This window comes from Diplotaxodon limnothrissa, linkage group LG3 (assembly GCF_057381915.1).
Source record: "Diplotaxodon limnothrissa isolate DT_005_m linkage group LG3, D_limnothrissa_male_GT1.1, whole genome shotgun sequence".
NCBI lineage: Eukaryota > Metazoa > Chordata > Actinopteri > Cichliformes > Cichlidae > Diplotaxodon > Diplotaxodon limnothrissa.
Window position 1 is genome coordinate 25,363,830 of NC_140598.1, and position 26,189 is coordinate 25,390,018.

General features: G+C 38.4%; 2 protein-coding genes across 2 annotated transcripts in view; one reads left to right on the top strand and one right to left on the bottom strand.

Moving 5' to 3' along the window:
- The window catches only part of LOC146635088 (uncharacterized), a 163,370-nt gene that overhangs the window by 29,461 nt on the left and 107,720 nt on the right, over positions 1 to 26,189 (top strand). The window contains exon 4 of the mRNA XM_085344554.1: positions 3,785 to 3,806. Coding sequence (XP_085200680.1) covers positions 3,785 to 3,806 — 22 coding nt within the window. The remainder of the gene's footprint in view (positions 1 to 3,784; positions 3,807 to 26,189) is intronic.
- The window catches only part of LOC146635089 (polymeric immunoglobulin receptor-like), a 29,499-nt gene continuing 20,054 nt past the window's right edge, over positions 16,745 to 26,189 (bottom strand). The window contains exon 5 of the mRNA XM_085344776.1: positions 16,745 to 17,085. Coding sequence (XP_085200902.1) covers positions 16,745 to 17,085 — 341 coding nt within the window. The remainder of the gene's footprint in view (positions 17,086 to 26,189) is intronic.

Genomic DNA, 26,189 nt, shown 5'->3' on the forward strand with positions numbered 1-26,189 from the left:
TTCTCGCTATAAGTGACAAGGGCAAGGGCTTCCATCTATCTAGGGATGAGGTGATTGAGTCTACCATACGGGTGTAGTTAGCTCCAACAATGTCTCTCAAACATGGCACTATCTTAATCCCCAGATAGGTAAAACAGTCTACCATTTTGAATTGGAAAGATTAAGTATCATTAATGAAGATTTTTCTTTGTTCACTTTACATCCTGATATCTGTCCAAATATGTGTAGTAGATCCAACAAGGCTGGGATAGACTCCTTCAGCTTTTCCAAGAAAAGAATAACATCATCTGCAAATAAAGCAATTCTGTATTCCTGTTGGTTTACTGATAGACCAGTTATGCTCTTATGGGACCGCACCGCAATGGCAAACGGTTCGATTGCTAAAATAAACAATAAAGGGGACAAAGGGCACCCTTGCCTACAGCCCCGTTTACTTTCAAACGGTTTAGATATAATTCCATTTGTCAGTATTTCAGCATATGGCTCATTATATAAAAGTCTAATCCACTGACAGAAATTATCCCCACAGCCAAATCTTTTTAATATTTCAAATAAATAGGGCCACTCAACTCTATCAAAGGCCTTTTCGGCATCTAATGATAGTAGAGCAGTGTCCGGTTTTCCCTCCTGACTATGAAGAATATCCAACACTCTTCTCACATTATGAAATCCCTGTCTACCCGCAATAAACCCATTCTGATCACAGGTAATTAGATCAGGTAAAAATCTCTCCAGTCTTCGAGCCAAAATTTTGCAAAGTATCTTTAGATCCACATTAAGAAGACTTATTGGTCTTAGGTTACCACATTTATTGCACGGTTTACCAGGTTTGGGCAATAAAGTTATCAGGGCTCCTCTTAATGAGACCGGAAGGATTCCCTTTTCAAATGAATCCGAAAACATGTCAAAAAGAGGGGGCAGCAGTTTAGTTTTAAATTCCCTATAAATTTCTGTCGGCAGCCCATCTGGGCCTGGGGCTTTACCTGTTTTCAAATGGTCTATTGCTATAGATATCTCCTCCTTTGTTATAGGTGTATCAAGATCTGCGCTCATTAGTCCTGAAATGCTGGGCAACTGAAGGATCTAACTAAGAAGGATCAACTAAGAAGAGATCTTGCTCTTGTCCCATGTGTGTTATGTCTGAGTTATATAATTTTTCAAAAAAAACCTTAAAAGTTTCATTAATTCCTAGAGGGTCAACAATAACCTGTCCATCACTGTTTTCAACTGAGGCAATGTTTTTCTCATTCTGTAATTGACGGAGGCACCAGGCTAATAATTTCCCAGGCTTTTCCCCTTGATCATAGAATGTCTGTTTAAGACGCAAAAGACGTGAGGCTGCCTTAGAAGCAGAAAGTTCATTATACTGTGTTCTTAGTAACAGGAGCTTTTGATGGACTCTTGGACAAAAACTTTGAAAATATTCTCCCTCAAGCATCTCAATCTCTGCCTCCAACTTTTTTGTTTTCTGATAAGTTTGCTTTGCTCTATAACTTGTGAAGCTAATAATCTGACCCCTTATGTAGGCCTTAAAAGCTTCCCATCTTGAGCAGGGTGATGTTTCATCCCTATTAGTATAAAAAAAATGTTTATTTGGTTATCTATGAAAGATATAAATTCTGAGTCTAGGAGCCACTTTTGTTTAAATCTCCACCTAGGGGGATCTCTCTTCAGTCTCAAATCTTCATATATTAACGAGTTTGGCGAATGGTCAGATATTAAAATATTATCATAGTGACAGTCCTTTATTTTATAACTCAAATTGGCAGAAACTAAAAAGTAATCAATACGCGAGTATGATTTATGTGTATGTGAATAGCAGGAGTATTTTAAGACCTTAGGGTTCATATCCCTCCAAATATCCCTCAGATCAAGTTCTTTCATAAAATGTTGAATAGTTTGCCTACTTTTAGGATGAGAGAGATCAATACCTGAGCTCCTATCCAATTCTGGGTTCAACGTACAATTAAAATCCCCTGCTATTGAAGATTATTTTATATTATTTTTAAGAGTCATGGAGGCTTTATATAAACATGGGATTATAAATTAAATTTGCACATAGAGATTAGACAAATTATGGCAGTGAATCTTAAAAAAACGAGTAATTAAAGGGCCTCACTGCATTGGTTAAATCATTTAAATCATCACAACTGAAATGTGTGTTTGTATCATTTTGTAACTCACTGAACCATGTTCAGTGAGTGAGCCCTGATGGATCAGTGCTGTCCTGCTGTCACATAGAAAGTAATGACAGATGTTTTGATCCCTTTAAGGACACTTTCTGTAAGTCTGCATTTCAGGCCTGAAGCATAGTGGAGGCAGCAGCATCTTACAGTCCTGTTCCTCGTCCTATAAAATCCAAGGAAAGCAGGCAACCTCCACCCCTCACACTGGAAATTTACCAAAAATATAATATTTTCTTTTTCTCCTATGATGTTAACGGTCAGAAAAAAAACATCAGGCGCTCTTGGACAAACTGAAACTGCTCTGCTGCCACCTGCTGGACCTTTATACACAGTACCTCTCAGACAGGAAACCATTGTTACACACACTTTCTTACAAACAAAACTGTTATTGGAAGTGAAGAAACTATGAATATTTTTGCGAATTTTACCCTGAACTAGTAATAATGTCTGACACTCATCTTAAGCTCCAATAATATATCATCATGGATATTTCATTCAATTTTCTTATCATCCATTTCATATCCATATCATCTTGAATGACTCTTTGGTCATAAGTGGAGCTGGAAAAACAGTCTGATTTTGATTTTTGACTTCTAGCTATAAAGCTCAAGTTTCCCTCCCTCTGACGTCTGTCATCTTCTTTCATAAATCATAACATATTCCTAAACACACAAATGGTTTTTCTTCTCTTGTTCTTACTTTTTCATTATTAGCTTGTAATTCACTGATGAGAGATATCAGATGCTCTGAATACAGTGATCTATGTTTCTACTTGTTAAACTGAGTGAGAACTGAGTTCATGTGTTTACTGCAGTCTGCTCACAGAGGTTACTGTACACACTGAACTCTGACCTCATTAAAACTTCACATGGGAATCTCCACACCTCACCATTAGTCGCTTCACTTTACTTTAAATATAGTTTACTAATTGTTTCTTTATTAAATTATTTTATTCCCATCACACCTTACAGTGTTTGTATGGACACGTGTGTCAACACTGCAAGATCAATTTTTTTTGCTTTGTTTTTTTATATTAATACTGAAGTGCAGGGGAAGATGAAAGGAAGAAAATAAAGAAGAACGCTTGGACACTGCTAGCATAATGGACAGATTTTTGACAAGGTTCCCACACAAATGCAAAACAGGAGATGAAGCATCACTGAAAATGTTTCCAAACCAACTTCATTCCAAGTCAAAGACTAGAAAATGTAGTGAAGCACATCTTCCCTTTGGGTTTACCTAAACACGTGCCAAGGTAGTCGTCGGAAGCAGCGCTGGGCTCTCCAAATCATGGACAAACAGTATCCCTGTGATGGCATGCCACACATGGTAAGCTCCACACCTCACCACCCGCTGATTCACCTTAGTTTAATTTACAGTCACTACTTTAAAATATTCTACTTATTGTTCAATATTGTTTCTTTATTAAATGTATTTATTTTTCCATCACACCTTCCAATGTTTATATGGCGTGCACACATATTAACCTTGCAAGGTCAAAGTTCTGTTTTATGTTATATTAATACATCTTTCTTTGTTTGAGTTACCTGGGGGTTGGCTTCTCCTGTCTGGCAAAAGGTGTGGCAAAGGGCTGCGAGACCTGAAGTACCATAAAGGGATGTCAAATGCTGTCATTTTTCTGTAAAGCAAATTTACCTTGCCTTTAGGTATAAATAAAGTTACCTTACCTTACCTTACCTTACCACTGACAGCCTAATTGGATTGCACCACACACTTCATTGCCTGGGGGGGTGTTTCATGTTTGTTTAATTGTTTTGTATTAGTTGGTTATATGGCAGCCATTTTGTTTTCCCCCGTGTGTATCATTTGGTTTAGCTAAACCACTATTTAAGTTCCCCCATGTGTCATTTCAGGAGGTCAGTTTGTCATATGTTTGTTTGAGGTTTTGTTAATTATTATCTTGAGTGTAGTCTATTGAGTTGACCTCTTTTATTGGTCTGCCTATTTAGGTTTTGGCTTTGTTAAATATGTTTTCATATTTTTGGGTCAATAAAACCCCTTTTTTTAATTAAAACCACCTGTGTCCTTTATGCTTTACTGCTTGGTCCCTGACAATCCCACATTCTTGATTTTTAGTTCACAAACACTTCTTGTAATGACCAACTACTCCTGACATTTTGGAGATGTTAGCGCTTTATACACTAAAGTTACAGTGGGATACAAATAATATCAGGCTCATCCTGACACAATTTGTTCCTCCTGTACAAACCACGGACAAACAGCATCGCACAGTTGTTTATGTTTTTGAACCCATTTTGCACAGAGAGACATTTCTGTGCAAAATGGCGAATATTTTTCTTGTAAAGCACCTCCGAAAATGTTAGAGCACTTTTGCAAATATGTGATGTCTTGATAAATCGAGAAGATATTTGAAGTTTACACAGCTACATTCTTGCATGAAAATATCTTAAAAGTTTATTTTGTGACCCAAGAGTAATATTTCAAACTCCGCCACTCTGTATTCCTCCGCCACTGCCTCGTTTGAGTTTTGGACGAAATGGATTCTGGGATATTGCATTTCGTCATTTTGAGCTGATTGGATATCAGATTTTTTTGCATCCAAGTCTGTGATTGGCTGGTTTTGTGACACAAATATAACGGTGTACAGAAAGAGTTGAGCGCGCACAGGCAGAAATGTTGAGAGCGCGAGCAACACAACATTTCTGCACAACAGAACACAACATTTGCAAGCGCAAATGCAAAAACTGAGCGAGAGTGGCTGCTATTGTGTGTGTGTGTGGATAATAGCAAACACTGAAATACAGTTTTTGCACGCATTTGAATTTTGTTCACTCAAATTTAGCTTTTCTTCGCTCAAAATAAATTTGTCCTCAAAATGAAACACTTGCACCTGCAATTTGTTTTTATTTTTACGTGCTCTCAATTTTTTTTACGTGCTCTCAGAATAGTATCGCAAAAATAACGCCATAGATATCTGCTAAATTAAATTAAAAATGTTTAGAAGACAGACTACAAAATGGAAATCTTACTTCAGCTGGCAAATCCTAACCCTGTCTGATGTCATTGAGATATCAGAGTGTTTTTGTAAACTTTAATTATGTTTACAAGGGGCTAAAATAACAGTGGAGGAAGATGGCACTCAATACATTTCTGCATGCAAAACACAGCATTTACAGATTTCTGGAGATTTCCATTTGGCAAGGTCAGCTCGATACAGAGGAGTAGAGTTTTAAAATGTCCTACTGCAGGTAGAAATGAGCACATTAGAGAATGTCTGACCTGTATAAGATTTTATTCAGACATGCAGAAGCACAAGTTTCAGCTTTTGAATTTAATATACATGCATCTGTCTTTCTGTGAAGATGGCAATGTTTACAACCAAACTGCAAAGCAGCACTTCGTAAAGGCCGGTGTGCTCTCGTGTTCCCTTTGCATCGCGAGCAAAGGAAGGAATGAGGAATAATCTGGATTTATGGCAGAAACATATTTAATAACAGTCATTTGGTTGGATGTGACTGATTATGATGAATATACACTGGATAAAAGCTTTAGTGTCATTCATTTATTGTTCAGCAATTTGAATTAGGAAATTATTTAATATCTTTTTTAAGAGTCATCAGCGCTTTATATAAATATGACATTATAAGTGAAGTTTGTGCATAGACATTAGACAAAGTTTTCCATTCAGCCTGTTTTTTTCTGCATGTAATAAAAAAGGAGTAATTAAAGGGCATCCCTGCATTAGGTAAATCATTTATATTATCACAACTGAAACGTGTGTTTTTGTCATCCATCTTAGATAATTGTAATGGATTTTTTTTTATTTGTTTTCTTTTTTAAACGGGCTTAGAAAAAAAATCTGTTTCACACCTCTGAGTGGAAAGCAACCATCCTCCACCCCTCACACTGGTACATAACCCCACTGTCTCCCCAGCAGCCCTCGTCATCTGGAATGACATGCTACCTGGTGCAAAACTGGCAGAGCTGAGTTATGAAGCGGTTCATTAAAGTTTAAGATTCAAGTTGCTTTTTATATGTTTGGCCACCAGATGTCACCAAAAAGAAAAGCTTCCAGTAATGAATCTTTTTTCAATACAAGCTTCAGAAAGCTTCATTTGCTCTCCAAGATTCAAGAAATTTATTGTCATGGTCTCCACAAAACACAATAGGTTACAATAGCAATGGAATTCTTATTTTGCAGGTTCCCTTCACACAACTAAATAAGTAAAACAGTGCGTGGGTGTAATCAGAATTTAAAGTACTAGTAGTTGCAACACTGTCACAGTGATAATATATACAGAGTATGCAATATTAAGGTGTATATGTAGAGATATGTACACAAATTGCAAATTTACAGGTTAATATACATGTGCAGACTTTTACATTTACAGAATAAGGGTAATTACAGTTTTATTATGTTGTGTATAAATGTACAAAATTGAAAATCTACAGTTATGGATAATTACAATTCCGTAATAGTCAGTGATGCAGTAGCCTGATGGTCTGTGGACAGTAACTGTTTTTTAATCTAGTTGTTCTCGCTTTCACACTCCCGGAGCATCTGCCAGATGGCAGGAGTGTCAACAGTATGTGTGTGTGCTGTCCTTGATGATGTTATGTGTCCTTTTCCTGACCTGAGTGTTGTAGATGTCCTGTAGTGCTGGGAGGCGCACTCCATAGATGAGTTATGCCATTTTAATGACAGGCTGGAGAGCCTTCCTGTCCTGAGTGGTGCAGTTCCCGTGCAGTTTGTCAGGATACTCTCCACTGTGCATTTGTAAAAGCACTGAGCAGTTTGGAGGTTAATCCAAATTTTCTCAGCTTCCTTAGGAAGAAGGGTGTCATGGTTTGCCAGACAAGCCATGTGAGTTGTAAATGGAGGACCCAAGATGCAGGCACTGCTGATATGAGTGAGCTTTTATTGGTGGAGAGTGAAACACACAAGCGGGGGTGCTGAAAAGACAAAACTTAGACACAACCTAAACTGGGAAAACTAAACAACAAACCAGAACACGAGGGAGCAGAGAAGACATGAAGGACAATGAGCAGGGAGAACAGCATGGATGAACGCAGAGTGACGCAGGGAGGTAACACAGACAAACCAGCAACACACACAAGAAAACACGCTTAAATACAAACAGGGCAATCAGGGAAACAGGAGGCAGACACAGCTGGGATTAATTGGACATAACGAGACAAGGGGAAGCAAAACTAGAAACACTGACAAGACAGATGAACCTTAAAAATAAAACAGGAAACACACCGACTGAGCTCTAAAGACACAAATGGTAAATGGTCTTTTACCATTTGTACCATACCGTATTTGTATAGCGCTTTACTTGGTCCTAAGGACCCCAAAGCGCTTTACACTATACACAATCATCCACCCAGTCACACACACATTCACACACTGGTGATGGCAAGCGTAGCCACAGCCTCCCTGGGGCGCACTGACAGAGGCGAGGCTGCCGGACACTGGCGCCACCGGGCCCTCTGACCACCACCAGTAGGCAACGGGTGAAGTGTCTTGCCCAAGGACACAACGACCGAGACTGTCAGAGCTGGGCTCAAACCGGCAACCTTACAAGACGAACGCCCAACTCTTGAGCCACGATCGCCACAAACTTCACACAGACTGGGGAGACAGAAAATAGGAACTTGAAACATGGAACAGGAGAGCACAGAGGACACAAAACACTAGGGATAATCACAAACAACCCAAAATAAACAAAACCACAGAATATTAATAAACTTAAGCATAAACACAGAGTCCACAGACATAGGAACATGACAAAGAGTCATTATTGAGCATTTTTGATGATGCTGTGTGTTATGGGTTAGTGAGATCCTCACTGATGTCAGTGCTGAGGAGTTTGAAAGTCTCTTACTTGTAAGGAAGTTGAAAGTCCACAGGATTGTGACATGTTACATTTGATGGTAGGAGGATCATACATGCATTATAACAAAAGTACATATTGAAAAGTAGTATTGGAGACATATTATGAAAAAATAAAATATTGTTGATCATTTTGATAATAAAGTCGAAATTTCCACTGCCTCCATGACTCACACTGGTTCTCTATCTCAGCAAAATCACAGCAACAAGCACAAACCTGCCAATGATTTACTTCCTTATAAACCACTGAATCAGGTGACGAAGCACTGATGAACCAAATGAAGCTTCAGACTTCACTGATTGTGTGACTCTATTCAGATCATACCTCGACACAGTGCTTCTGGAGCAGTTAGGTTTTTGTTGACACACAGGCTGGAGTTTCAAACAGACCATCATTAGCAAACACTTTAACTTCTTCATTCACTGTAAATGAACTCACTAAACCTATTTTCCATGTGCTGTGTTTGAGTCCAGCTGACCTATTGATTTTGGCAATACCACTCTATTTCAGTTAATTAAAGATGGGCATACATAATATACTAAATCTAGATTATTAGCAGAGGTGGGACCAAGTCATTGTTTTGCAAGTCTCAAGTCTTTATCCTCAAGTCTCAAGTCAAGTCTCAAGTAATGTCAGGCAAGTCAGAGTCGAGTCTCAAGTCACTGGTGTAAAAGTCCGAGTCAAGTCACAAGTCTGAAACTTTGAATTTCAAGTCCTTTCGAGTCTTTAAAAAAAAAAAAAAAACGAAAAAATAATGTTGCAGTTATATGCTAAATGTAAATATTAGACCATGTAATTTTAAAATCTGTGTTTTTCTCAACACATGACAAAATAGTGAACTTAGAAAATATACACAAATTGTGAAATTGCACCTCTTTAAAATGCAGCTCAATTAAACCTAGCTCCAAGAATAATTTTCACCGACAGGTCTGAGATAAGCTGCATGTTATTCTTGGATGCGGTTGTAGGACCGGCTTTAAAATCGCATGACAAAAATATCATACACATTAAAAAAAACTGCATCACCAACGTAGCCTGGACAACATTTGCTAGTTAGATGAAGTCAGCTATCTCATCCTAGCATATGTATATGCATATTTATAATCATACGGTTCTTGGAGTGAGTGCATACACTCATGAAGTTTATAAAATCATCGTTTGACTTGACCCGGCCGGACCAGTGTTGTTATTGTGGTGTTTCTCCTGTCTCCATCCCCAATATTTTGAACCATAACAGATATCAAATGGGGTGGCAAAATCAATTTTAATTTTACACATATGCAGGTTATTGCACTCTGTAATATGCATTATGTATGGCTAAAATACATCAAATATAGTGAATATACACAATATAAACAAATTTCATATAAATATAGTCTATAGCATTATTTGCTTTAGACCAGATAATTAAAGATTTCAGTTACATGAAACGTGAATTTTGTAAACTGAAAAAATTAGTATTGCACAATCAGAAAAATCTGGTTATTCTTAGTACTGTGTACTTTCAATGAATACGTCCTCACCTAGTTATCTTAAGCAAGTTTTACTTTGTTATGTTAAGGCAATGAGTTTGCATAATTTCCCGACTCTCTGTGACCTCTTTTGCTCTTTGAATGCAGTACATCACTAGCAGTGAGAAATATTTCTATATAATATTTCTTTGTAATAATGTAAAGTCCTCCTTTACTGCATCATTGAATCTTCTCTGTGGTTTACTTTTTTCCCCATCTTACCCAGTATCACATCATTTATTTGTAATTTCTAGTTTTATATCTCTTGGAGATATATCTTTTACATACTTGTAAATGCACCATGTGGGTGATGGAATGTGATGTGACCCTGTAGTCCTTCCAACTCACACTTCTAATCCCTGCCATGAATTTATCATATTTAATAATAAGTCTAATCTTTAACATGTAGACATTTTTGGAACTCAACAGCTCAGCTCTGTCACCACACACACACACACACACACACACACACACACACACACACACACACACACACACACACACACACACACACAGTTTGGATTGCATAAAGCAGGAACAGAGTTTAGAAAACAAGAGGGAGATTACATTCAATGATTAAGGCTGCTGAGCATGTGATTTTTGATAAAGTTTTATCAAAAAGTTTAATCAAGGGTCTGTGCGTAATGGACATTTTTCCAGTTTTATTTTGTGAAATGATTTGTTGTTGCTCATGATGAACTTTACCAAAACATTCAATATTTATACGCGGAAATGAAAAAGCATGGAAAAACAACCATGATGAAGAACATTACAATACCAATAACAATATTAATATTCACAGCAACAAATATGTAATAAGCTTTGTGATGCAGAATTAGAGAAATTAATATCTGACTCTGAAACTACAGAAAGTAGTGAGTTTACTGCCCAGAATACTTAATCTAAATCAGAATCAGAATACTTTTTTCATCCCGAAGGAAATTAGGTGAATAATATGAAGGACAGCCCCGGTGTGGCTGAGCTTGGAGATTTCTTCTTGTGCCTTATCCTCTTTACCAGCCCTGATTTATGCCCAAAAGCAGCCTCCGAGTGCAGGTTTTTATAATAACTCTATTGTCAAAGTTACCTTGAAAATATGGTATCAATTTCGTCGTTATTTTAAGTTGACCTTTTTTTCCTTCAGTCACCCATTTTGAAAAATCCCTCTTTTCAGCCTTCTTTAGTTGATGATGCTTTTTATTTGTGGGCCTCCTTGGGTATCAGGTCTTTTTCTGATCTGTATATTCAGAATACATTTGCCTCCTTTGAACAGCTCTCATTGAAATTTGGCCTTCCAAAAAGTCACTTTTTTCGCTACTTACAAATCCGGAGTTTTGTTAACCCTAGAACACTATCGCTATAAATAGTAACACAATCACTAATGCCGGGTGATTTTTACCCGATATAATATAACCAATAAAAAGTAAGGCAAGGCAAGGCAAATTTATTTGTATAGCACAATTGGTTCAGAAACAACAGATCAACAGCTTTGGCACTGATAGATTTAATGGAAAAGATAACGGAATGTATGGATAATAAGAGGTATGCGCTCGGAGTTTTCTTAGATCTAAAGAAGGCGTTTGATACTGTTAATCATGAAATTCTATTAAAAAAACTGGAAAAGTACGGGTTTAGGGGAGTGGTTTTGGAATGGTTAAAAAGCTATGTAGGGAATAGGCAACAATATGTACAAATAAATGAATATAAATCTAATTTGATGGATATAGCTTGTGGAGTACCTCAAGGTTCAGTACTGGGTCCAAAAATGTTTATTATGTACTTAAATGATATCTGCAGAGTATCGGAGATTTTAAAGTTTGTGATATTTGTAGATGACACAAATATACTGTGTTCAGGTGTGGAATTGCCACAGGTTTTGGAAATGATCACACAGGAATTAACGATATTAAAGAAGTGGTTTGATATAAATAAATTATCATTGAATCTAGATAAAACCAAATTTATGTTGTTTGGAAACCAAAAGAAAAACATCGAAGTAGAAATATGTGTTAACAATGTATATTTAGAAAGAGTAAATGAAATAAAATTTCTTGGGGTGATCATCGACCACAAGCTCTGTTGGAAGCCACACATTACTTATGTTCGGGGGAAATTGGCACGGGGCATTGCCGTCCTGGGGAAAGCAAAGCATATGTTGGATCAGAAAGCACTGCACATTTTATACTGTGCTTTACTACTGCCATATATGAGCTACTGTGTAGAGGTCTGGGGAAACACATACAAAAGTAACACACAAACAATAACTATAATACAGAAAAGGGCCATTAGATTAATAAATAATGTAGGGTACAGGGACCATACAAATGCACTCTTTGTCAAAATGCAAGCTATTAAATTCCAAGACTTGGTGAAGCTTAAAACAGCGCAGATAATGTATAAAGTAAGAAATAAATTGCTTCCCAAAGAAATCTGTAAATTGTTCATAGAAAGAGAAGGTGGCTATAACTTAAGAGGGAAATGGAATTTAAAAATACAAAGTGCTAGAACAATTTTAAGAACTATGTCTATCTCAATTGCAGGAGTTAAATTATGGAACAGTCTAACAGAAGAAATAAAAGACAGTAAAAACATAAAACAGTTTAAAGTAAAATATAAAAACCTAATTTTAAATAAGTATAAGAATGAAGAAAACGGGTTTAACCCAGGACGGTAATGTTGCTGGTAATGGTGTTGCAGTTCTTTTTTGGTTTTTTTGTTTTGGTTTGTTTGTTTTTCCATAACTTGTGTATCTGCAAATATACACATTCTGTATTTTTCATATGAAAGAAACTATACTGTGGTGGGGCTTGCTAATTTCTTGTTTTTGATTTATGTATGTTATGTTTTGTTTTACTTCATATGTTTCATATGTTTCATATGTTGTTTGTTTAATTTAAGACAAAAAAAAATTTAATGAATGAGAGGTAAAACTTGAGGGGGTAGGGACAAATAAGTAAATACTTCTGCCTACTCCTTTTCAAACAAATAATGGAATGATATTTTGTAATGATTGTGAAGGCACATGTTTGAAATGTTTGAAATAAAAATGAACTGAACTGAACTGAACTGAACAATTCAACAACAAGGTGATTCAAAGTGCTTTACAGAGACATTGGAAACAAAAACAAATAAAAAGCATGATTTAAAATTGATTAAAACAAGCAAACAAACTAACTAACTAAACACACACATTTCACACCTGTTCGCGCGATATGAACCCTTATCGTAAGGGGAGCTACCAGTCCTTCTGTGGACGAGCTACTTTCTATTTTAAATTCCCTGAATTTAAAATACTCTCTAGACCCAGTCTAGACCCAGCTGGGGAACTACCCAGAGCTCTAAACCCACTTAACAAACAAACAAACAAACAAAACAGTATGTAAAATCAAAACAGATAAAATCAGAACAGTAGATAAAATCAGTAGTTAAATGTAAGTTTTGAAATTTAAGCTTAAAGTGTGGATTTGGTGCTTTATTCAAATGCAGCTGAGAACAGGTGAGTCTTCAACCTGGATTTAAATAAACTGAGTGTTTCAGCTGATCTGAGGCTTTCTGGGAGTTTGTTCCAGATATAAGGAGCATAAAAGCTGAATGCAGCTTCTCCGTGTCTGGTTCTGACTCTGGGAACTGATAAAAGACCAGATCCAGATGACCTGAGGGATCTGGAAGGTTCATACTGGGTCAGGAGGTCACTGATGTATTTTGGTCCTAAACCATTAAGAGCTTTATAGACCAGCATCAGGACTTTAAAGTCTATCCTCTGACGGACAGGCAGCCAGTGTAAAGACCTCAGAGCTGGACTGATGTGGTCCACTTTTTTGGTCTTAGTGAGGACTCGAGCAGCAGAGTTCTGAATGAGCTGTAGTTGTCTGACTGATTTTTTAGGTAGACCTGTAAAGATGCTGTTACAGTAATCAAGCCTACTAAAGATGAATGCATGGACTAGTTTTTCCAGGTCCTGTTGAGACATCAGATTTTTTATCCTTGAAAATATTCTTGAGGTGATAGTAAGCTGATTTTGTTATTGTCTTAATGTGTTTTTCTAAGTTTAGGTCTGCATCCATCACTACACCCAAATTTCTCGCCTGGTTGGTGGTTTTTAGATGTATAGATTGAAGTTCTCTGGTGACCTGTAATCGTTTTTCTTTGGCGCCAAAGACTATTACTTCAGTTTTGTTTTTGTTTAGTTGGAGAAAATTGTGGCACAACCAGTCATTAATTTCCTCAATGCATTTACCAAGAGCCTGTACAGGGCCTCGGTCTCCTGGTGACATTGTGATATATATTTGTGTGTCATCTGCATAGCTGTGGTATGTAAGTAAGTAATCAAATATATCAAAATATGACAACACATGACAAATTAGAGTGGTCTTCTTTTACTTTCAACTGTGCCATGTCTAACAAAATGAAAAAAAAAAACCCCTCCTAAAACAAAATAATGACTCTGGAGAGCTGGTCTTTGGTCCACCCATTCCTGGGACATTTGAGACTTCCCTGGTGAAGGCACAGGCTCCTCGACACGCAAACAGCTGCAGGAGAGAGAAATCATGTAAATGTATTTGCTCGGGTGTAAATCACCCAGCGATAGTGTTCTAGGGTTAAGGAGAAATCCTCCCATTTCCCATCTAGACCTCCTTGTCATGACTTTGATAACCTTCTATCCCCCCCCCCCCTTCATCACAGGGCCTGATCTCTTGTCTGTATGGGAGAATATGTTCCTTTGGCAACTCCTCAACCTCGGCTATTAAAATGGCATGGGAGCAGGATTTGGGGTGTGTGATTTAGGATGACTCTTGGGATAAAATTCTTTACCGGGTCCATGGCTCCTCATTATGTGCCAAACACGGGCTGATTCAATGTAAGATTTTGCATCGTGTACACTGGACTAAAACCAGACTAGCTCAAATATACCCCAACCTTAGCCCTGATTGCGACTGTTGTCATCAAACACCTTCCTCTCTAATACATATGTTTTGGTCATGTCCATCCCTCAAACAATACTGGATTAATATTTTTCTGACTTTATCAAAGATCATCCAGCTGCCCCTCCAACCTGTGCCCTTAACTGCTTTGTTTGGGGTTCTTCCTGATACAGTTGTCTTGCCGACGCCCCAAGCGGATTTGGTAGCATTTCTCACCTTATTGTCAAGACGCAGAATATTGTTATGTTGGAAGTCCCCTTCTCCCCCATCCTGGGAAATCTGGATCAGTGACGCTTTGCATTTTAGCAAACTCGAAAAGATTAAATTCACCCTGCGTGGGTCTATGGCCAAATTTTTTAAGACCTGGCAACCCTTTTTTGACTATGTTCAACACTCCCAATTAGCCAGCTCAGACTTTATTCTATTTTATTTTATCTTATGTTTAAGTATACAGACTCTATTATGCCTGCGCTTTATGATGGCATTTACTTACTTACCTACTTTATACATATTTCTTTTCTCTTACAGATTTGACTTATCTCTACAACTAAGCTGACCACTCATTATCTTTGTTTTTTTTTTTTTTCTTGGTTTGTTTGTTTTGTTTTTCCTGTGTCTGTGTGGGGGTGTGGGTTCTGAAACTCTTCACATCTCTCTTGTACACTCAGGAACTGCTATCTTGTACTCCAGGGTTTACTATTCATATTATTAGATTGGACCCTTTCTTTTTTCTTTTTGTACATCCACTGGTACTCCTATAATTATGAGGTGGGAGTGTGTGTTTCATATTGTTTTATGTTCTTCAAAAAGAAAACGATGTTCAATTTATCTTTTGTTAAAATGGATGCAGAAAATTTAATAAAAATATCTGAGGAAAAAAAATAATATGAAGGACAAGACCCAAAAACTCACTACATGCCAACGGGAAAGAGCTCTACTTAATTTTATGTAACAAAATGTGTTTGAGCAGATCAGTGCATCCTTCACACTTCGATTATTGAGTCCCTATAATTCCTATGTGTTGTCAGTTGGTTTAGTCAGTGACTGTAATTATTCTGTAATAGCTGATCTCTACATGAGCATCAGTCTTTGTGGTTCAATCCTCACAGAACAACTTTGATCTTACAAACAGCTGCTGAACAGGAAAATGAAACAAATATACACACACGTGTAGAGTATTTTACAAAAAAGTGTAAAATCTTGTACATTGAATTCTTGCACAGTGAAAATAAGCTGTACTGTAACACTAATTTAATGTAAGGTTTAGTTTGTGATACTGTTTTAAATGGTGTTAATCAATCCTGTGATAAATTATTGAAGAGGAACAAACACTGTGGATCATAGAGTCGCTGATAGAGAGCTCAGACAGACACTAACACAGTCTGAGGGTTTGATGACAAACAGAGAAATGAAAAATTAAGTATGGTCAAACTTCCTAATAACCATCTATCATAAATGTAAACAAACAATGAAACAATAAATAAATTGTAATAATCACTTTCTAAAGCTCAATCAAACAAGTAACAAGTTATTAATCTGCTCACTTACACATGCCTTCATAAACAACTCTGTGAGGATTATCTGGATGTTTTCGTAAAAGCTGGATCTTGTTTCTAAACCAACTATTTGTGAAGAAGTAAATTTCCTTCCTTCTAGTTTGACATGGCTGGAGCTGATCCCAGCTGTCACTGAGTGTGAGGTTTCATACAGCAGGACAGGGTGCCAGGCCATCGGATAATGGTTATTAAAAGGTTTTACCTGAAACTGAAAGTTAACACTAACGGATTGAAATAGCAGCAGGAGTCTCATAGTTATCTGTACAAAGCCCTGAGACGTCTGAAACGGGCTGATGTCCAACAGAATACTGAGCCTTTTCTATATTTTCTGTAGATCAAGAAAGCAATAACAGCAGCAACAAGAAGCACATCAATACAACAGGTAAATCCTCCTTCTTTACTCCATTCGTCTTCCCTCCATCTTTGTTGTCTTCATCCTTCTCTGGTCCTCTTGTCTGACCTGCAGGTGAGAAACAGGTGTGAGGTGTCAGCTGTCAGGTAGGTGATGAGTGAAGAACAGAACAGAATCCATTTCCTCTTCAAACTGCTGTCAGACATTATCTACTGCACTCTGATCACATCACTCAGACCAGCTGCTTTCTACAAAGTCTCATCAACAACATCTTTAGAAACAAACATCAACAACCAGGAAGCAGCTTCACCTCTGATCACACACACACTCAACTCTACTCACTCACCTGGAGCAACAATCAGGTGGAGGATGATGCTGTTCTTCCATGAGCGTGTTTCTTCAATGAAAACACGGCACACGTATGTTCCACTATCAGCAGTGTTCACATCCTTCAGAATCAAAGACACGTCTCCATCCTTCATCTGTCTGTCCTGCAGATCCACCCGGTTCTTAAAAGATGGATGCTGACCTTGTGGAACAAATTGCCCTTCCTGGTACAAGTAGACATAGCCTGATGTCAAGTAAGCTTTGCTCCAATGTACAAATTTGATGTTGTTGTTTGGAGCTCGACATGTCAGAGTGATGTCCTGTCCAGACTCAGCTGTGATGATCTTTGGGTCTAAAAGAGGAAACAACAGAGAGCAGAGAGGTTAAAGGTTTGTGTGTAATTAGTAATTAGTAATTAATTACTGATTACTTCTCCAAAAAGTAATCACATAACTTTACTGACGACTTATTTTCAAAAGTAATTAGTAACTTAGTTACTTTTAAAAAACATGATACACAATCTGAATAGATAATAAAGCAATAGACCTTTAGTCCAATTCTATTTTTATGCATAATCCCTTATATAAAATGTAATTACATTTTTTCAAAAGTCTCTTTTTAAAATTTGTTTCATTAGTTTTAATCTTTTAACTTTATGCATCAAGCACAAATTAAATTGGCTGAAAAGGAAGCGCTGTGAGTTCTGTGCCCCTAGAGACAACAAAACAAGCCTAAGATGCTGCAAATATGTTTGCAAGGCCCACCTCTCCTGAGTATCACATACCAGTCATGTGCATGAATACACATGCACACACAAACATACACATGCCCACACACAGACACACACACAGACAAACACACACAAGCACACTCACACATACACACTAGGCTTCATGTTGAGTTTGGTCTTTGGTTTTCAATTTATTTTTTACATTAAATGTTCATTTTGTAATTCATTTTCAGTGCCTGTTTGTATTTTCACTGCAGTTATTTAATGTCTATTTATTCATGTTAAACACTGCTTTGAGATACAGCTAAAGAAAGTTGAATAAAAATGGTGAGAAATGTTCTTTGTGATAACTTAAGAGCAGTTAACAAGGACCAGTCAATTTCGACCGGGAACACTAAAGTAAGGGGATGGGGGATGCAGAAAACCAGAGGGTTTTAAACATCTTCCAGGCTCTGACCTCAGAGGAGGGACACAAAAGGAAATCTTCTTCTGGTCAGCGATTTCCAGTTTTATTTCAAGTCTCACTAATTCAGTCAAGTTTTCATCAAAGATTGTTTGGTAGGTAGGAGATGGAGCCTAAATGCAAGATTCAGTAGAAAAAACATAAACCCAAGAGCAGCTTTAAAGCTGAAATCTCAAAGTACAAAACTACTGCAGATCAAAGAATCTTAAACAACAGGAAACTCTTCCAGGAAACCAGATAAGCAGAAGGCAATGCAGCTCAAACAGAAAACCAAACATCTCAAAATGAAATTTAAGTCATGAACCCAAAAAACACACATAAACCTAAAGAACTCTTGAATGGAAGCGCACAACTAAGAGCATAAAATACCATGACAGGAACTCACATCAGGAATAAGAAAATAAAGACACATAAACACTAAGAAATAACTGAAAGCAAAATGTCAAGAAAGAATTAACAAACAAAAAAAGAAACACGATCCACGCTACAAAAACTGGAGTTTCCTGGAACACTTAATGCATCAGATCTGAGGATGTAGGAATTTTTTGTTTATATGATGTTTGTCTTTCCGGATGTGTGGAACCTTAATTAAGTAATTTTCTTCTTCCTGTTGTCGTGGTAACTGATAAACTGCTAGGATGGTTTGGAAGTACTGAGAGGAGTTTTTGCTTTGCAGACATTTTGACCGCATGTGATGCCTGTTTTTATGAAAAATTACACAGTACTGTGCAAAAGTCTTGAGCCACCCCTAACGTCTTTGTCTCCTTGGAATCAAATCACAACACTTTTTTCTTTTCAAATTAAAATCTTAAGAAACAGCAGAAGCTTTCTGAAGCTTCTCTTTGGATACTGGCTGCTTTTTCACTCAGTTTCAGTCCTTGTAGCTGACAGAGGAATTTGTTTCAAATATAAAAATACTCCAAACTCAAAGGATCAAGCATCTTTAGACACTTTAATGCTAGCAGCCTGTCACTAAAACACAGTTCTTCTTTTTTTGGTTGAATCTATGAAAAGTGTCAAAGATAACAAAATTTAACAGTCACAATTGTGTTGTTCAATGATTTGTGCACAACAACAACAACTTTTACTGCCTTACTTTCAGTTAATGTATTTTGTTTTGCACTATGCATATTTTATATGCCATTAGGTCATTTATTGTGAAAATTCTCATGTAGGAACTATTGTACTGCATTTTGGTTCCACTGGTGCACCTGAGGGAGATGCACGCCCATGTTGATGTGTGAGCATGGCAAGTTGAAGCAAGAGAAGCCAATTTAATTCAGAGAAAGTTGTTTCTTAAAAGTATCTGTAAAGTGCTCATTTCTGCCTCAAAGCATGGGTCAGCCAGCGAGGTATGTTTGTATGTTATATAGATCATTTTATGTCTTTAATTCACTCGTCTTACTATCTCATTGGATTTTATGTTATGTTTTAGTTCGACGGTGGCGTAGTTTGTGATCAAGGTGAAGCTGTAACAACCCCAAGATCTTACAACTAACATTAAAGCCAACTTCATGCCATCAGTAAAAGAACTCTTTATTGACTTTAAGAAGAGGTAGAAGTGATAGTCGAACTCGGACCTGCATGATTCCCGGCCCCCTGGTGGCAACATCGTGCCAGTGCACCAAGGACCAAGCTGCTGCAAATGTTAATGGACACACAAGTTCACAGTTGCTTCTTCATAAAGATGTCCAGAAGCCAGACATTAAAGTTTATGTTTGGAAAGATGACACAAGGAAGGAGAAACAATAAGGAACTGTGTTAAGCCTGACAACAACAGCATCACAAGTTAGCAAGAAGGGAATTAATGCACCCAAGTTCACAATTCATTACTCAAGTCAAGTTAAAGGGAGATTTTGCATCAACAAATAAGTGCATTACAAGAAAAACAAAATGTCAGACACAAATGAGACAGAAATTGAAGCTCCCAGTGCAGAACAAGCTGCAAGGCAAGTGGATGAAACCTCTTTAGAGCAAACAGTGCAAATAGAGCAACGTAGAAGTGAAAGGTCTCGCATGCTCACAGAAAAAGGAAAAGAATTCCATAATCAAAGGTTACAAGGGTTGCAACGTCGCTTTGACAGTATTTATGACAGATGGAAAGCATTAATCAAAGTGGCAAAAAATCTGTTATAAAAGGAGATCCACCTGACATTCTTGAAGGTCACATGAACGTTGTACAAAGAGAAGCAGCCGAGCTTAATGATATTTATGATGAATACAGAGCAATGGATGGACCACCTCATGATATGCGTTCCAAGCTAGACAAATGCACATCAGTGACTACAGTAGTTTTGCAAAAGATCAAATGTCACATTAAAGGAGAAACTCAAGAGGAGATTGTATGGCCTGATGCAGGCTCTATATTTACATCCTCTAGCTCTGTTAGTGTCTCAGTTCATAGTCCATTTAAAGCCAATACAGTTCTTTCTAATGGTTCCTCCTCCAAAAGACAAGAAGCTGCAGCAGAGTATGAAGCCACAAAGGCTGTGCTTCAGATAATGACAGAACAAGAGAAGTACAGAGAAAGAATGCAAATGCTTGAAGAAGAAGACAAACGCATATTCGCAGAGCAAGCAGCTGCTGCAATGTCACAACGTCTCCTAGAGGAAAAGGAGGAAACTGAGCGCAAGTTACAAAGAGAAAAGGAGAAAGCGGCCCTGATAAAGAGACAACAAGAGGAAAGTGCTGCGAGGAGAAGGTCAGTTGAGGACTTAAGAAGAGAAATTGAAAGATTGGAAAATCTGAAAGGACTCAAGGCAGCACAGGCAAAACTACAAGTTTATGAGGAAGACTACATTTCAGTAAAGCAAGAAAGAGTCACTCTAAACCCTGCAAACTTACAGGTAACAGAGTCCAAGAATACTGCTAATCAACCCTTACAACCACGAAGAGAGTCAAATGTCACTTATGAGAGCACAGGTGAGCTTGTAAAGGTTTTGGCAGAAGCTATGTCAGCTAATAGACTGCCTATTCCAGAGCCCTCGGTATTTAGTGGGGATCCACTTAAGTTTAAGCATTGGAAGGCGTCCTTTCAGACTCTAATAGAGAGAAAGAACATTCCCACTGCCGAAAAGATATTTTTTCTACAGAAGTATGTTGGTGGCTGTGTTAAGGAAGCCTTAGATGGCTATTTTCTGATTGGCTCTGAAGACTCATATGAGGCAGCATGGAATATGCTCAATGAACGTTATGGAGAGCCTTTTGTCATTGCTAAGGCCTTTAGAGACAAGTTACACACCTGGCCAAAGGTCACAGGAAAGGATAGTGCAGAGCTAAGAAAGTTTGTGGACTTTTTACAAAGCTGCCAATCTGCAATGACTAATAATGAGAATCTGAACATTCTCAATGATGGCATTGAGAATCAAAGACTTGCTGCTAAACTACCAGATTGGTTAAGTAACAGGTGGAACCGAAAGGCTACAGAGTACCAGCTGGAGCACAAAAGATTCCCACGTTTCAGTTACTTTGTAACATTCCTGTCAATGGAGGCAAGTATCGCATGTAATCCCATTACATCATACCAAGCCATAAGACAAAGTGACTTTGACCAACCAAAGACAAAACCTCAACCTACACCCATTCCTAAGAGACAAGATACAGTGAAAATCTTCACAACTAACTCTACTGAAAGAAGCATGGTCTCTTGTGTGTTTTGTAAAAGAGCAGGACACGGCTTACACAAGTGTCGTAAGTTCACTGAGAAACCTGTCGCTGAGAGAGTCAAATTCATTCAAGGTGAAAAATTATGTTTTGGCTGTTTAAATAGTGGCCATCTCTCCAAGAACTGCAGCAACAAGATGACATGCAACACATGCTCAAAACGGCATCCTACATGCCTGCATGAAGAAAGACAAAGACAAGAGGCAAAGAAAGAACCACCTAAAGAGCAACAAGTAAGTGAACTGAAGGAAACCCAGCATCAGGTAACACAGTCACAAGACATAGTCAATGAGACCACATCTAATAGAGTGACTCATGAAAGTAAAAACAAACAGACATCTGCAATAGTCCCAGTCTACGTATCCACACAAAATGAGCCAAGTAAAGAAGTACTGATCTACGCTCTGCTGGACACACAGAGTGATTCTTCATTTATTCTTAATGAAGTAGCAAATAACTTGGACACAACCAAAACTCAAGTTAAGCTCAATCTATCTACAATGTCATCCAAGAAAACTACTGTACCATGCACAAAACTTGAAGCTCTGCAAATAAGAGGACTGTTTTCCAAGAAGAAACTCACTGTACCAGTTGTTTACACACGAGACTTTATACCCGCTAATCGTAGTCATATTCCTACTCCAGACACTGCAAGGGCATGGTCACATTTGGAGCATCTCACTGAACATATTGCACCCCCTTTGGACTGTGATATAGGACTCCTTTTAGGGTACAACTGCACACAAGCCTTAATGCCCAGAGAGGTCGTATGTGGTGAAGAAAACCAGCCATACGCTCAGAGAACAGATTTGGGTTGGAGCATCATCAGCTACTGTGATTCATGTGATACAGGTAATGATGTAATTGGAGTAAGTCACCGCATCATTGTAAAACAAGTTATACCAGAGACTGAGTCACCCACAAAACTAAAGAATAAGGTTCATTACATCTGCAAGACACAAGTAAAGGAAGTAACATTTCCAGATGTAATCAAAGCACTTGAATCAGACTTTACAGAGAGAGCAGTGGAAGAGACAAGCATTTCGCAAGAAGATGTCCGCTTTATTACAAAGCTACAAGAAGGAATAAAGCAAAAGCTAGATGGACACTATGAAATGCCACTGCCTTTCAAGGGCGACAGGCCAGATCTTCCCAATAACATGCCAAGTGCAATGCAACGTTTAAGTAGTCTCGAACGCAGATTCAAAAGGGACCAAAGGTACTACACAGACTATGCAAATTTTATGGCGAACATGATAGCATGTGGTGACGCAGAGAAAGTGCCGGAGAAAGAACTCTGTAATACACCTGTTTGGTATATCCCCCACCATGGGGTATACCACCCTCAGAAGCCCGGCAAGATACGTGTAGTCTTTGACTGCTCTGCACAATATCAAGACACTTCGCTGAACATGCACCTGCTTACAGGGCCTGACCTCACAAACACTTTGGTGGGAGTGCTCTGTAGGTTCAGGAAGGGCTCCGTTGCTGTAATGTGTGACGTGGAACGCATGTTTCACCAGTTTCATGTAACACCTCAAGACCAGGACTACTTACGCTTCCTGTGGTGGGAGCATGGTGACCTAAGCGTTCCACCCTCAGTCTTTCGAATGAAGGTTCATCTCTTTGGCGCTGCTTCTTCTCCTGGCTGTGCCAACTTTGGGTTAAAACATCTAGCCACGCAAGGTGAGGGAAAGTTCACTCCAAACACTGTAAGGTTCATTCAAAGGAACTTTTATGTAGATGATGGACTTGTTAGTGTTATGTCAGAGTCAGAAGCCATAAAACTAGTCCAAGAGGCAAGAGAACTGTGTAGCACAGGTAAACTAAGATTACACAAGTTCATATCAAACAGTGAAAATGTGATAAAGTCATTGCCGAGAGAAGAGTGTGCAGAAAGTATTAAGGATTTAGATTTGGCACTTGGAGAGCCATTAATGGAAAGGGCTCTTGGTGTTCAGTGGTGCGTTTCTGCTGATGAATTTCAGTTCAGAATAACTGTAAAAGAGCACCCAATGACAAGAAGAGGAATTCTGCGCACAATAGCATCAGTGTATGACCCACTGGGATTTGTGGCACCGTTCATCCTAAGAGGAAAGCAAATCCTGCAACAGTTATGTCAAGAGAAAGTTGGATGGGACGAGCCACTCTCAAATGATCTCAGCACACAGTGGGAATCCTGGCTCCTAGATCTTCAAACCCTGTCAAAGGTGAAAGTTCAAAGACATGTCTTACCTGCAAACACAGACATTGCACAGTGTGAATTACACCATTTTTCAGACGCTAGTGTGACAGGCTACGGAGAGTGTAGTTATTTAAGAACAGTAACATCAAAGGGTGATGTTCATTGTGCCCTAGTCCTGGGAAAGGCACGTGTAGCCCCAACCAAGGTCACTACTGTCCCTAGACTTGAATTAACGGCTGCAGTAGTTGCCGCAAGAACAAGTGCAATGTTAAGAAATGAACTGGAGATAAGTGATCTTGAAGAACACTTCTGGACAGATTCCAAGGTAGTGTTGGGATACGTGAATAATGATGCAAAGAGATTTCACGTGTTTGTGGCAAATAGGATTCAAAGGATACGGTCACTCACAGACCCACGACAGTGGCATCATGTACCATCTGAAAGTAATCCTGCAGACCATGCATCAAGAGGACTCAGTGTCCAACAGCTACTCAACTCTAACTGGTTTAAAGGTCCAGAGTTTTTGTGGCAAAGCGAGCTACCTGTTGAAAATGGCAAGTTTACGGAAGTCAAGCCCAATGATCCAGAGCTAAAAACAGTACATGTGTTCAACACCAAAGTAGAAGAAAGGAGAACAATACTAGACCGTCTCACCAAATTCTCAGACTGGAGAAGAGCGGTTAAAGCTATTGCTCGTCTACAGAAATTTGTGAAGGATTTTAAAGGACTCACCCAAACAAAGGGTGAAAACACAAGTGTTGAGGACAGACAAAGGGCAGAACTGTTCATAATAAAACTTGCACAAGAAAACACATTCAGCAAAGAAATCAAGGACTTAACTAGAGGAAAGGACATTCAACTGAAGGATAAGACACACAAGCTGTACAGCCTAAGTCCATTTGTTGATGAGCAGGGAGTGCTCAGGGTGGGAGGACGTTTAACAAGAGCAACTCTGCACCCATATATCAAACATCCTGCCATTATTCCCAAATCAAGTCATGTGTCGTCTTTACTTATTAAACACTACCACGAAAAGGTGCAACATCAAGGAAGAGGAATAACTGTCAACAAGCTGCGCTCCAATGGACTATGGATCACAGGATGCAGCAATGCAGTTGCTTCTCACATCTACAAGTGCACAACCTGCAGAAAGTACAGGAGACATACTCAAGATCAACGGATGTCCGATCTGCCAGAGGATAGAATGGAAGCAACACCCCCATTCTCCTACTGTGGCATTGACTGTTTTGGACCTTTTTATGTAAAAGAGGGTAGAAAAGAACTTAAAAGGTATGGTCTTCTTTTTACATGTATGTGTTCTAGGGCAATACATATTGAAATGCTGGATGACCTTACCACTGATGCCTTTATGAATGCATTACGTTGTTTTATTTCTATTCGTGGACATGTAAGACAAATTAGGTGTGACCAAGGTACTAATTTTGTTGGTGCTAAGGGAGAGTTTTTGAATGCACTAAAGGATTGTGACAAAGAACAGTTGAAACAATATGGATGTGAGTTTGTTCTGAACACCCCCTCTTCAAGTCACATGGGAGGTGTTTGGGAGAGGCAAATTAGAACTATTAGAAGTGTTTTAACTTCTATTTTGGATCACACTTCTAAGAGACTTGACAATTCCTCACTCAGAACATTTCTTTATGAAGTCATGGCTATTGTGAATAGCAGGCCATTAACAGTAGAGAACCTAAATGATCCAAATTTAGAGCCTCTTACACCGAATCATATTCTCATGATGAAGTCCAGTGTTATTCTACCTCCTCCTGGTGAATTTGTGAGCCAGGACCTGTACCTAAGAAGGAGATGGCGCCAAGTTCAGTTTTTGGCCAATGAATTCTGGACTAGGTGGAAAAAGGAATACCTTCTCAATCTTCAACAGAGACAAATCTGGCAAAGAGATAAAAGGAATGCAAAGGTGAATGACATTGTTATTCTCCAAGAGGACAATTCTCCAAGGAACAAGTGGAAATTGGCAAGAGTAACAGAGATATATCCAAGTGCAGATGGAAGAATTAGAAAGGTTAAGCTTTTGCTCAGTGATTCAACCTTGGATAAGGATGGCAAAAGGACTGTCAAACCAGTGTACCTTGATAGGCCAGTACACAAAACTGTGTTATTGCTAGAAGCAGAATAAATGCTAAATTGTAAACATGTTCCTATTATGATGTTTAAGTAGAAATCACAATAGTTTTGTGATTTGGTGGGAGTTTTACTGCCTTACTTTCAGTTAATGTATTTTGTTTTGCACTATGCATATTTTATATGCCATTAGGTCATTTATTGTGAAAATTCTCATGTAGGAACTATTGTACTGCATTTTGGTTCCACTGGTGCACCTGAGGGAGATGCACGCCCATGTTGATGTGTGAGCATGGCAAGTTGAAGCAAGAGAAGCCA